This window comes from Equus przewalskii, chromosome 5, assembly GCF_037783145.1.
Source record: "Equus przewalskii isolate Varuska chromosome 5, EquPr2, whole genome shotgun sequence".
NCBI lineage: Eukaryota > Metazoa > Chordata > Mammalia > Perissodactyla > Equidae > Equus > Equus przewalskii.
Genome location: NC_091835.1, coordinates 72,943,371 through 72,957,546, shown reverse-complemented (window position 1 = coordinate 72,957,546; position 14,176 = coordinate 72,943,371). Strand labels below are relative to the sequence as shown.

The window sequence follows — 14,176 nt, the reverse complement described above, 5'->3', positions numbered from 1 at the left end:
AAATCAAATCTGTGAGAAGAAGAATGGGCATAGTGGAAAAACAGAATATTTGTCATTTGATTTATTTTACCACTTTAAGTTTAATTCTGTGAGTATGGTGTAATATTTACTGCCTGAAAAAATATATATATGTACTAAAATGTTATGTTTTGAGTTTGTCACCTGTGTGTACTTAAATCATTCCAAATTTTATTTTAAAAAGTGTGTGCAGTTGCATCAACAAGCAAACATGAAATGTACACAAACAAAATAAGGAGACTATATGTTTCTAGTTAAATGTAGCCGTCACCAACCCTCTCCTACCTCAAGCCAGTGAATCACTTCTGCCTTAGGTCCAAATCGGCTCCTTTTGAGGCTGAACTGGAGCATATAAAGACTCAGGACCCACTGGGAAACAGTCCCTAGGCCTTGAGAATTTGTCTGCTTTAAAATGTTCAGGAATGCCTTGCTTTCTATCCTAACAAAGATGGGTCAAGTTAGCAGGTAAGAAGAAAACAAAGGCAGCCCTGCTTTAGAGCATGGAAGCAGCTTGCGATCCCCTGCATGGCCTTCTTTACCATTCCAATGCTCTTAAAATGTATCCATCACTGTTTTTCTTATTCACTTTGCTCTATGTGAGTGAATATCTTGCTATTCCTTTGTCACGCAAGCCCATTGCCAGCTCAAGCCTTCTGCATCTGTTATTTCATCTTTCTGTGATATTCTTTCTCTAGACATCATGTCATTCAGATCTCTTGTCATTCAGATCTCAGAATTGGGCATGCTCCAGTGGAAGTTTCCCTGCCCGTGCTATCCAACATAGCCACTACTCAACTACTGTCTAACACCCTCACTTGCTTGATATTTTCTACATAGTCGATTTTTTTATTGTTCACACCATTCTTAAATTCTATTATTTCTTTATTCGCTTATGTGTTTTTGGTCTATCATTCTCAATAAATTGTAAGTTCCGCTAAGTGAAGGACTTTATTTAATGCTGGATCTCTGGGACTTATGAAAGTGACTAGCACATATTTGGAATCCTATAAATATATATTAACTGAATCTTGGTTTTTTACCTAATTCTTATTTTATATCAATTTTCTCCAGGCTTGAGCTCTTCTATTTTATCATCTCCCTTTTTAATCTTTTATAAAGGATCAAAAGTCTTTGAATGAACTATTCCCATTTTATTTTCTAAAGGGTAAATTATAGGAACTATATTGAGGGTAGTGGTATCTGAGGGCTAATGGGGTTGTTAGAATTCTCTCCTGACTGAACCTATAGTTCGTGCTGTAATCAATGTAGTATTCAGATCCATGTGTAAAACAGTCTAAGTAAAAGATAGAAAAATATACTGGAAGCTTGAGGATCAAGTTAACATTCAGGGAGACAGACAAATGAAGGGAGGGAGATTTCAATAAATCAAGTGGGCAATCATAAAGGCAAGTACAAGAAACTAGCTCTGGTACGATGCAAGGTCGACATTCACACCTTCTCTGTACCATGTTTTGTAGTGTGAACAATTTCACTTAGAGTCAAGGATGGATCTGATAGATGTGAGTCCCCATTTCATTACCTGGAATTAGTTCCGCATCTTTTCTAACTTTGCCATTTCTGCATAACAAATCTCCCCTATAAAACAACAAGCATTTGTTACTGCTCATGAGTCTATAGTTCAGCTGGACATTTCTGCTGATCTGGACTGGGTTATCCCACATTTTGGGGAATCAATTGGCTGTGTGCCTGAGCTAGAAAAGCCTCAGTTGGGATGAATGAGCTCTCCTTCAATAGATCTCTCTGCTTCCAGCAGGCTAGCCTTGCCTTGTTCTCATGAGAATCACGTGGCTGAAAGAAAGTGGATCTATTCCATGTCTTTCTCTTAGCCTCTGATGGTTGTCAACAATCCTTGGTGTTCCTGGCTTGTAGCTGCATCTTTCCAGCTTCTGCCTCCATCCTCATATGGCTCCTTATATAATGACACTACTCATTGGATTTAAGGCCCACTCTAACCTAGTACAAAGCCATCTTAAACTGATTACATCTATAAATATATAAGGAGAGTGAGAGAGATTTAGAGACACATAGGTACACAGACCTATAGGAAATCTTGACATTTGTGACATGGATGGGCCTTGAGGGCATTATACATCTATAAATGCCCTATTTCCAAATAATAATAATAGAATACTGTATGATCTCACTTACATGTGAAATCTGAAAAAAAAAAAAAAAAACTCATAGAAAAAGAGATCAGATGTATGGTTGCCAGAGGCAGAGGGTACAGCTGGAGAATTGGATGAAGATGGTCAAAAGGTATAAACTTCTGGTTTTAAGATAAATAAATACTGAGGATGAAATGTACAACCTGATGACTATAGTTAACGTTGCTGTATGGTGTATTCAAAATTGCTAAGAGAGTAAATCCTAAAAGTTCTCATCACAAGGAGAAAGATTTTTTTTGTAACTATATAAGGTGATGGACGTTAACTAAATTTATTGTGGTAATCATTTCATAAAATATGTATGTCAACACGTTATTCTGTACATCTTAAACCCGTTCTTCAAAGCAACCCAAAGATACTTAAATACAGAAAAAGATGATTGACAAGCCAAAACACTTTAAGCACACTCCAAATAAATATATGATTTACTTCAAGTATTTCAAATACACTGAGCTGCCACTGCTATAACAGTCTCCATGTGACTTCATGTGAATCTCCACTGTCTCCATTTTTGTGCCACTAAATCACACTTCAAAATCTGATTCATTGAGCTTAAGTTAAATGTCTACAAATGAGCTGCAAGGCAGTATGGTAAAATATATATCTGGCCCTCACATCTCCTCCATGGAAAATGGTTCCTGCCTTCCCCTAAGACTCACAAAATAGGTCCAGGGCCTAAGTGGTTTGTAAATAATCATTGTCCTCTTCATTCTGAATATATTACATTGTAATAATACAGTGAAAATTCACATAACTTTGCCACAAACCTATGTATGAATCATGGTTCATGGAGAATAAATAAATTGTTACTGAGTATCAGGGTCTGAATTCAAATTAGTGCTTATTTGACTGCCAAGTCAATATGTTTCATTCCACAATGAATCATCATTTTACATAAATTTTTTCCTTTCATCTACCTGAAAATTGCTGTATAAATTCTAAGAAGTAATAGCTGATTCATAAAAACTAATAGCTTATTTAGGGCTGGCCCAGCAGCGCAGTGGTTGAGTTCACACATTCTACTTCGGTGGCCTGGGGTTCGCTGGTTCAGATATTGGGTGTGAACATGCGCACTGCTTGTCAAGCCATGCTGTGGCGGGCGTCCCACATATAAAGTAGAGGAAGATGGGCACAGACGTTAGCTCAGCAGCAGCCTTCCACAGCAAAAATAGGAGGACTGGTGGCAGATGTTAATTCAGGGCTAATCTTCCTCAAAAGAAAAAAAAGACTAAGAGCTTATTTAGCCAATAATCAAAGAAGTCTAGAATCACGTCACCAAATATTAATACTAAAGTAATTTTATTAAATAACCTCATTTAAACCAGCAAGCCATTTAAAGAGTTTGCACCATGAATTCTTGGCAACAAGAAATCTCCACCTTTCAATAGACCTTTTAAACAGTCACTTAAAACACATTACATGACTGATCGTTGCATCACATTAGCTGCAGACTATATAGTGGTTTGTGGTGGATATTTTCATTTATCCTTCATAACTTTTTCCATCCTGGTCTGTGCCCTAGAAGACTGGCCTTTACATACTGCATCAACAGACATTCTTGTCCTCTGTCTCAAAATTGGTTTGATCAAGAACAGGCACCAGCAATAAATGTGAGAAAGTCAAAGCAGAATAAGGCTGGGTTGGCAGCCATCCTCTACTAAAGAACAGATTTCCTGGTAGGTGGCTTTTCCTCATAGTTTAGTATTCTCCAGGTTCCAGTTAATACTTCTTCACCTTGCCCTTTCAGATGAAGAGATATAAAATTTCCATTATATGAGCTGTGTGATTATTATCTAACCCTGCTCCCCAAGTTGTAAATAGTGCCCTCATAAGGATTCTCTCAATTATTCCGATTTGAGAGTACCATATGTTTCTTGCTGGGACTCTGACTGAGACACTGAGATCCATCCATCATAGTAAGTGACACTGACAAAATAAGAGCAAATCTTCTACTCCTCTTAAGCTTTTGTTCATGGGTTCCACTCCCTACTTTGTTTAGGAAGACTCTACACAATAGGATTCAAAATAAATCTAACTTCTGCAAGACTCTTCAAGTGATTGTCCTCTTGACTGCCCCCTTTACTTCGTTGTTCCTTAGGCTGTATATGATGGAGTTTAACATAGGAGTGACGATGGTGGTAGGACAATAACACTAGCTTCTTGTTCTCAGAGGACTGGTTGAATTTGGGCCATAGGTAGGTCAAGCTGGCTATTCCATAGAAAAGGGATACCACAATGAAGTTTGATGAACAAGTGGAAAATGCCTTCTGGCGACCACTAGCAGAGAGCATCCTCAAAATAGTTGTGAGAATGTGAGTGTAGGAGACCAAAATGAGAGAAAAGAGAAACACAATAAATAGCAATGTGGAGGCAAGTGCTTGCATTTCATACGTGGTTGTATCCTGAGTGACTAGCAGTACTAGGTTGAGCGGCTGGTCTTTGAGTGATCAATCTCTATAGCGCACCATCCATGGTCTCCACTGTGAAATATGAATAAAGCTACCCAAGAAAATTGTCAGGTTTTTTTGACAATTAGTGTTGCACACTTTCTACTTTGAATGGGCACATTCAAATTCACTAAAATTTTGGAGAACCAGAGGTTTATAGTGTCACAGAATATGCATCCAAATATCCCCCTCAGGGGCCAGCCCAGTGATACAGTGGTTAAGTTTGTGCTTTCTGTTTCCGTAGCCCAGAGTTCACAGGTTCAGATCCTAGGCATGACCTACACACTGCTTATCAAGCCATGCGTGGTGGCATCCCACATACAAAATAGAGGAAGATGGGCACAGATGTTAGCTCAGGGCCAGTCTTTCTGAGCAAAAAGAGGAGGATTGGCAGCAGATGTTAGCTCAGGGCTAATCTTCCTGAAAAGGAAAAAGAAAATGGTAGGCAATACATTACAAAGAAAACCTTGGAAACTAATGAAACAAAACATACATACAGAAGAGAGCATCAGTGGAGCCAATCGTGATTCTTTGAAAATAACTAAAGTTTGACAATGCTCTGGAAAGATATACTAAAAAAATAAAGTGAGGAGAAAATAACCAAAATAAATAATAAGTAAAAGGTATTTCCCTTCAAATGTTCCAGATAAAAAAAGATGGGTCAAATAAATATAACAGTGTAGATAAATAAACTTTTGAAAAGTTAGGAACAAAATACAATTAACCAAAGCTAACTGAAGAAGAAATCAAAAACTGGATTAGTCACACAACAATTTGTGAAAATGAATCAGTAGTCAAAAAGAATTCCACAAAAAAATATACACCCATTTGTCATAACTAGAAAGTTCTACCAAGCAAACTAAGACCCAAAAAAAGAAAAAAATCAAGTCTTTCACAAACAGTTTTTTTGTGTCTAAATAATAAAGAGATATTAGTATTCCTCACTTATTTTATCGAGCCGGATCACTATTGAGACTTAAACCCGTAAATTCTGTAATAGAAAGGAAAATTACACATCACTTTCATTCTTGAACATCGACATCAAGATCCAAAATTAGATGTTTAGAAAACTAATTCAGCAATGTATAAAAATCTTAATAAATAATGATCCAACTTCACATTAGAAAATCAGTCAAGGCAGCTTGCCGTTTTAAGAGATTAAACATGGGAAATCACATTACGTCTTCATTGGCTGCATAAAAAATTCTTGATTACATTTTACAGCCATTCTTTATAAAAACTCTCAACAATCTATGGAAGGTGTCGTAATTATCTATTTTTATGTAACAAAATTACCTCAATACTTAGAACAATGATAAACATTGATTACCTCGCAATTTCTGTGGTTCTGGAATTCAGAAACCACACTCAGAAACGTTTATCTGGGGGCAGTTGGCTCAGAGTCTTTAATGAGGCTGCAGTCAAGATATGGTCACACTTATATGTGGAATCTAAAAAAGCTGAACTCACAGGAACAGGGAGTAGAATGGTGGTTGCCAGAGCCAGGGATTGGGGGAAATATGGAGTTGTTGGTTAAAGAGTATAAACTTTCAGTTATTTGATAAATAAATTTTGGGGCTCTAATGTATAGCATAGTGACTATAGTTAACAATAGATATTGTATTGTTATATTTGTATTATTTGTATTGTTGTACTTGTTATACAAGTATTACATACTCGAAGTTTCTAAGAGAGTAGATCTTAAATGTTCTCACCACATGGACATAAAAACAGTAATCATGTGAGGTGATGGAGTGTTAACTAACCCTGTTGTAGTAATCATATTACAATATATACATGTATCAAATCATCATGTTGTCTATCTTACACTTACACAATATGTAAGCTCGTTAATTTAATGAAAGCTCAATAAATCCAGGGCTGCGGCCACCTGAACACTAGGCTGGGGCGGGGATCTGCTTCCAGACAGCTCACTCAGATTGCTGTTGAACTGGTTCTGACCATGGGCAAGAAGCCTCAGTTCCTTGACATGTAGAGTTCTCCGCAGAGCTGCCTGAGATCCTCAGGACATGTCAGCTGGCCTCTCCAAGAGCAGTGCTTCAAAAGAGCAATAGGAAAGAACCCATTTCCTTTTTTTTTTAATTTATTTTTTGTATTTTTTAACAAGAGCTTTATTTATTGAGATGTATTTGACAAGTAAGAATTTTATATATTTAAGGTGTACAGTTTGGTGATTTGATATACAGATACATTGTGAAGTAAGTACCACATTCAAGCTAATTAACGTATCCATCTCTTTGGATAGTTACCAACATACTTTAAAATGTAAACTTAGGGGTCACGCATCAACACGTCTCCAACATAGTAAGGGACTATGAGAGGGCATGAATACCAGGAGATGGAGACTATTAGAGGCTGTTTTAAAGGCTTATTACTACAAAAGGCAACTTTCTTAATCTAACAGAGTGTACCTAAATATAAAAGCAATAGCAATTCTAAGGCTTGATGTTACAACATTGAAATATTCTCTGGTATGATGTGCTCAGGTAAGTTAAAAAGCACTGAAAGATAGAAAAGATTAGAATAGAGGAAATAAAATGGATACTATTTGCAAATAATAGTTTATGTATAATTCTAGATATTTTATTTTTTAATCATTTCTATCCATGGAGATATGGATACATATGTATCTATGTGTGATAGATATAGATAATTTAAAAACAATATAATACACAGAACTCAGATTCTCAGTTCCCTGGGTTTTTGTTGTTGTTGTTGTTGTTTGTGAGGGAGATTGGCCCTGAGCTAACATCTGTGCCAATCTTCCTCTATTTTATTTGGGATGCTGCCACAGTGTGGCTTGATGAGCAGTGCATAAGTCCGTGCCTGGGATCTGAACCTATGAACCCCAGGCCGCTAAAGTGGAGTGCGCAAACTTAACCATTACGCCACTGAGCCTGCCCAGTTCAGTGGTGTTTCACAATTTTATACAACCAGACAAAAAAAAAACCATTAAATTATTCCACAGAGGTTCCTCATGAGTCTTCCAGTCAATTCCCCTTCCCCTAAAGCAATCACTTTCTGATTTCTATCACCATAGATTTGTTTTTGGTACTCCAGGAATTCCGGTAAATGCAATCATATAGTAAGTATATGGTATTTTGTGACTGTGTTCTTTCATTCAGCTAAATGTTCATCCATGAGGTAGAGTGAGTCTGTTATTCATTCTACTGTTAGTGGTATTGTATGAATATAACAAAATTCTCTCTATTCCCCTGTCGATGACATTGGTGTTTCTTTTACTTTAGGCTGTGATGACTATAGCATTTATAAACATTCTTGTATGTCTACATGTGTTGTATATTTTACGTTTATTTTCATTCCTCGTGGCTAAACATCTAAGAGTGGAATTTCTGGCTGAAAGGGTCATAATATGTTTAAACTTATAAAAAACTACAAACTATTCTGAAAATTGGTTGTAAATTTATAAGAATTTCAGTGTTCCACATCCTCAACATTTGTTTTTCAATATTTTTTTTATTTTAGCCTTTCAAATAACTTGTGTTCTACCCATTGGCGTATGACACAGTATCATATGTATCATAGGATTGGTATATATCTTTGTGGATGGTAATTTCACAGTTGGTTGGAACCCAATACAGTAAGTGTCTAAAAAGAATTAAGCGAGAAAAATCTAAGTAGTGGTGCAATTATTTACTTATTAACACAGATAATTAGAATCTTGATTTGCTTTTGGTTGCATGCATTTAAAACTTGGTTTACTTATTTGGTTGGTTGGTTGTTTAGTATTTATTTTGATAATAAATACTCTTCTATAAGTACGAATGTATATGACTTTTAAAGATGTCTTAAAAATCACTGCACTATTACTTATCAAGAGCTTCAGTATTATATCTATAATTATACTATCTTTTTATCCCCAAGGATTGCCCTGCATTCTCAACACTGTAAAGTGAATGTAGAAACAAGTATCTTCATGTTCTTTAAAGTAAATTCTTTGAGGTGAGGAGAATAACCAGAATGATTGGGAACCCTCTTTCTTTCTTATAGGTCTTTCATTTCCTTTTTTCTCCAGACTCTCAATGTTTATTAACACAACTTCTATCATCTAGTTCACCAAAATTTATATAGAAGAGAGAGCAGAGGGCCTTAAAAAGAAGGAAAATATTATACATGTTGGTATTAAATGAGACAGCCTGACTTCAAATCCCAACTCCACATCTTTGTGTCTATAATACCTTGCGAAATTATATAATAACTCTGTGTTTAAGTTTTCTGGTCTCTATAATGGGGATACCAATAATAACTCTTTCAAAGAATTGTCATAAAAACTAAATGAGGTAAAATACACAAATTGTCAAACGTGTATCTAGCCATTGATAAACATTAAAAAATATTAGCTCTTATTATTAACCATATATTATTACTATTACTATTGCTATTATTATAAAGATGATCTTAACACTGTTGCAAGTAATGGGTGAATGTAAGCCCCACAAACAAGGTTTTAGAATGACGTTACAGTGAATCCTTGTCTCAAATCAGACATCATTATGTAATAAAGCATAGATCTTAATATGATAAACAGGTTTTTTTTTTATTTTTCTACCATGAAATGCTCATAGGTTTTTAATTATACTTTAATTCAAAAATTAAAATTAAGGTTATACTATTCTATTTTCAAAATATAGGGGGAGGAAGGGCTTTCTTCTAGAAGACTCCTTCTCATCAGCTATTACACAAGTTCAGTGTTCTCCATCTGAAAAGCATAGTGAATAACAATAATACATAAGCTTGCCCTCTCCTTTCTTTTTCTCTCTAAATATCAGTCTTTCTCCTCCCCTTCATGGCCAAATGTCTCCAAAGTGTTGATCCCAATGATTTCTTTCTTTTTTTTAACTTCTCTTTAGTCAGCTTCAGTCTGGTTTGTGCTCTTACCTCATTTTCAAAATTGTTCTTTTCTGAAGTCATCAATGGCCAGTGTAGGGCTATAAATCAACACATAACTAAAAACTATTTTTTTCTCAACTTCTCAGAAATGTTTGGCACACGTAATCACTCCTTCCTCAAATACTCTTTCCTTGTCTTGGAAAATACCATGTTGAGCCACTTTTTCATCCTAAGTTTTGTTTTCAGGACCACTCACGTTCTATGGGATTAGAGAAGGATATGAGAAGCTGTCATAGAATCTGAAGTCCATACAGTATTTTTTTGTTATTATTGGTAAGACTCATTCCCATCTGCTCATTGTCTCACCAAATTTTGTGGCCCTTTACCAAGCGATTCAGATCAAAAGCAGATGTGAAGTGGCATGTGAGAACTCTTGACTTTCTTCTCTTAACAAATATGTTACATTCAACAATATACTCATATTAATTCTTGACACCATCCTCTGGTTTCAAAACTAGACTGAGAGATACCTAACATAGAGTGCAGGTGGAGATTAAATTAGAGAAACGTAGTATCAACTTTTGTTTTGTTAATATTTTAGTATAAAAATACATCAAAGATGGACACTTGTTTCCATATCTTACTATTGTGAATAATGCTGAAATGAACGAGGAGGTGTAGCTGTTTCCTTAAGATACAATTGTTTCCTTCAAATATATACCCAGAAGTGGATTGCTGGATTATTTGGTAGCTCTATTTTCAATTTTCGAGGAATGTGCATACTCTTTCCCATAATAGCTGTACCAATTTACATTCCCACTAACAGGGTACAAGAGTGCCCTCTTCTCCACATCCTTGTCAACCCTTATCTCATGTCTTTTTCATAATAGCCATCCTAATGGGTGTAAGGCAATATCTCAAAGTGGTTTTGGTTTGCATTTCCCTAATGATTAGTGATGTTGAGCACCTTTTCATGTACCTGTTGGTCATTTGGATGTCTTCTTTTGAAAAATGTCTATTCAGGTTCTTTGCTCATTTTTGAATTGGATTATTTGCTTTTTGCTATTCAGTTGCATGAAATCATTATACATTTTGAATATTAACCCCTTCTTAGATATATGGTTTGTAAATATTCTCTCTCATTCTGCATGTTTCCTTTTCAATTTGTTGACGGTTTCCTTTGCAGTGCAGAAACTTTCTTGTTTGATGTAGTCCTACTTGTTTATTTTTGCTTTTGTTGCTTGAATATTTGATGTCAGATCCAAAAAAACCCATTGCCAAGACCAACGTCAAAGAGGAATATTATTCAGCCATAAAAAAGAAGGAAATCCTGCCATTGGAATGATGTGGATGATGCTAGAGGGCATTACGCAAAGTGAAAGAAAGAGAAATATGATATCATCTCACTTATTTGTGGAGTCTAAAAATAAAAGCTGAACTTATAGAAACAGACAGCACAGAGGGTAGAATGGTTTGGGAGTGAGGTAAATGGGTAGATGTTGATCAAAGGGTATACAAGCTAGTTACGAGATGAATAAGTCCTAGGGATCTAATGTACAGCATAATGACTATTGTTAATAAAGTTCTATCACATGCTTGACATTCGCTAGGAGAGTAGATCCTAAGTATTCTCATCACATACATACAAAAAAATGACAACTATGTGAAGTGATGGATATGTTCATTAACTTGACTGTGGTAATCACTTGCCAATGTATATCAAATCACACAACATAAACTTTAAATATATGCAAATTTTTGTCAATTATACCTCAACAAAGCTAGAAATGGAAAAATAAAAGAAAAAGAAAATTGGTTGTACTTGAAGCAATGAGGATCTTTAAGAAGGAACAAATTCTTCATTTCTTGAGGACGTTGCAAAGAAACACTTTTTCACATTTTTAAAATTATTAATTATTTTAATTAACTCCATTGGAAATTTGGAATTTCCCTGATCAGGCTATTTATGTATTCTTCTAACAATTTAATCATAGATAGTGAATAAAATGAATGCTATCTGTGGAGTTTAAAGTGCCTAATTTTTGTACTGTGTTGTGCCTAGTGATATCACAAAGACCTGAGCAGTTAGAGCCATTTGAAGAACTTAAAGAAGACTACTATGGCAAACACCCACAAAGTTCAAGAAATATCTCAATTGCGTGATAGAAATCCATTAGAAACTTTTAGTTTTACATATTGAAACTTAAGGGATGGAACTAATGGCAATAGATTATCTCTGGAAAATGCATTCAAAAAATGAAAGCCAAATTTACATTGAACATTGATTGCTGTTGTTTCTGAAAGAGTTCCTCTTGGGACAAATATAATTAAGCTGTGCAGTGGATGCAATCCCTATGGTATCTAATCAGAATAGAAATAATGCCTATTCCATCAATGTGGAATCATAAGATGTCTAGAAATCCAACGAGGAAAAGAAAATTTGCTTTGTGATTCTAGATATGTTCTTCTATTCATAATTTCCTGTAAAATTACACTGAGGTTGTGGAAAGGAGATTCTAACTCTTTTGGTTTCCATGGATTTTAGCTGCCTAATAATTGGCTTATTCTTTTCAAATCAAAGTGAGTAGAATTATGTATCAAAATGAATAGATAAATGACTAAAAACATACTCCCTTTCAAACTTTTAAGTGTGTTTTTAAGGAAGTGTATGGAATTAAAAAAACCAGAGCAGTGCACCATTATATTTTAATCTATACGTGTAGGTTTTATGTCACTCATTTACAATTAGAATGCCTTCTTGTATTACTTATGTTATAGCCTGTGTATATGATTAGAATATCAATAAGATAAAAATGCAAAAAATCGGATCATGTAACTTAAGCCATTGTTTTCTCTAAAATTCTGTGAAAACAGCATAAGATCCAGAAGTCAAAATCATGAAGGAATATTACATCCAATTTAATTGGGCAGTTGTTTAGAAAGATTTAGCAAAAGGAATCTAAGTTCTCAGCTCTCATGTCAGACCACTGATCCCAGGAAAGCTCCTTTTTCTGAGTTTTGATAGAGGCCTATGATAGGTAACTGGATTCCTTTAAGTTATCTGCCCTCTTCTTCTCTCCACAGATGTCTGGTTCTGAGTCTACAATGAGTGGAAACCAGTCCCTCTGCACCAGATTCACATTTGCGGCTTTTTCCTCTCTAGCAGAGTTACAACCTGTGCTGTTTCTTGTGTTCTTAATCCTTTACTTGTTTACTGTGGGAGGAAACCTCATCATCATCTGCCTGGTCGGGCTCACCCCTTCCCTGCACACCCCCATGTATTTCTTCCTGGTTAACCTCTCATTCCTGGAGGTGTGCTATATCACCAGTGTGGTGCCTCTGATGCTGGTGCACCTGCTGGCAGAGACCAAGACCATAAGTGTGGGAGGCTGTGCAGCTCAGATGTACGTATTCACCATCTTGGGACTGACAGAATGCTGCCTGCTAGCAGCCATGGCTTATGACCGCTTTGTAGCTATTTGTTACCCACTGCATTACACTCTCCGCATGGGCCCTCGTGTCTGTTTGAAATTGGCTGCAGCGTCTTGGACCACCGGGGTGGTGGTGGAGTCAGCCCAGACCACCTGGATCTTCAGTCTGCCCTTCTGCGGAACAGGAAAGATTCAGCACTTTTTTTGTGACATCATGCCCGTAGTGAAACTGGCATGTGTTGATACTTCCCACAACGAAATAGTGGTTTTTGCTGTCTCCGTGCTCTTCATTATGAGTCCCTGTTTCCTCATTCTGTGCTCCTACATGCGCATTCTTGTGACCATCTTCAGAATCCCTTCAGCAGCTGGAAGACGCAAAGCGTTCTCCACTTGTTCTTCTCATCTCCTGGTTGTTTCTCTGTTCTATGGCACTGCCTTGTTCACTTATCTCCAACCTAAGGTGGCACACACTCCAGAAACCGACAAAGCCACTGCCCTCATGTACACTGTGGTCACCCCTGCTCTGAATCCTGTTATCTACACCTTGAGGAACAAGGAAGTAAAGGAAGCCTTTCAAAGGGTAACACAAAGGAAGCCTCTTAGACAAGCGGCCTAAACCAGCCATAGCAGCAGAAATTTACACTACTGTACAAAGAGGTTACCCAAGGTTTTATGTTCCCTCTACCAATATTAATTATTAAAGTATTTATAGTATAGCAACCAGGAAACACTGGATCTGTTCTAGCTAGAAGTATATCAATTGTATATGCATTCTAAAGATTTGGCTTAGATCTTCACTGGTTTTTCTTTGGTTTTCTGTCTCATGGAGTTCTCCTCTGGTGACTCAGTGGTTATAGCACAGGAGCAAACGCTACTGAAACAACTGCATGTCAAAATACCAGCAAATTAACTTTGATGTGTGCCTCAAACTGTATTAAAAGACTAATCTAGTGATCCATTTTCCATTTGATACAAGTTGGTAGCACATTTGCTGTGCATAATGATGAGGTAATGGAGTGCTTTGCAGAGGACGACAGAATTGTCATAGCACACAGAAACATAAAATTCTGAAGCTTCCAAAAAGATGATAAAAGAAAATAATTGAGTTGCACCAACCCTCTAGGAAATTTTTTAGTCTTCGTCACCGTGGTTATCAGGAATTTAGGAGTAGAGACCACTGTAAATGAGATTTCCAAGAAGGAGACACTTCGGAGGAAGAAGT

General features: G+C 36.3%; 1 protein-coding gene across 1 annotated transcript; it reads left to right on the top strand.

Moving 5' to 3' along the window:
* The first annotated feature begins 12,628 nt into the window (after nt 1-12,628).
* Nucleotides 12,629-13,570, top strand: LOC103556552 (olfactory receptor 10C1-like). Its single transcript, XM_008528712.2, has one exon. The coding sequence runs from the start codon at nt 12,629-12,631 to the stop codon at nt 13,568-13,570; it is 942 nt and encodes a 313-aa protein (XP_008526934.1).
* The last annotated feature ends 606 nt before the right edge of the window (nt 13,571-14,176 follow it).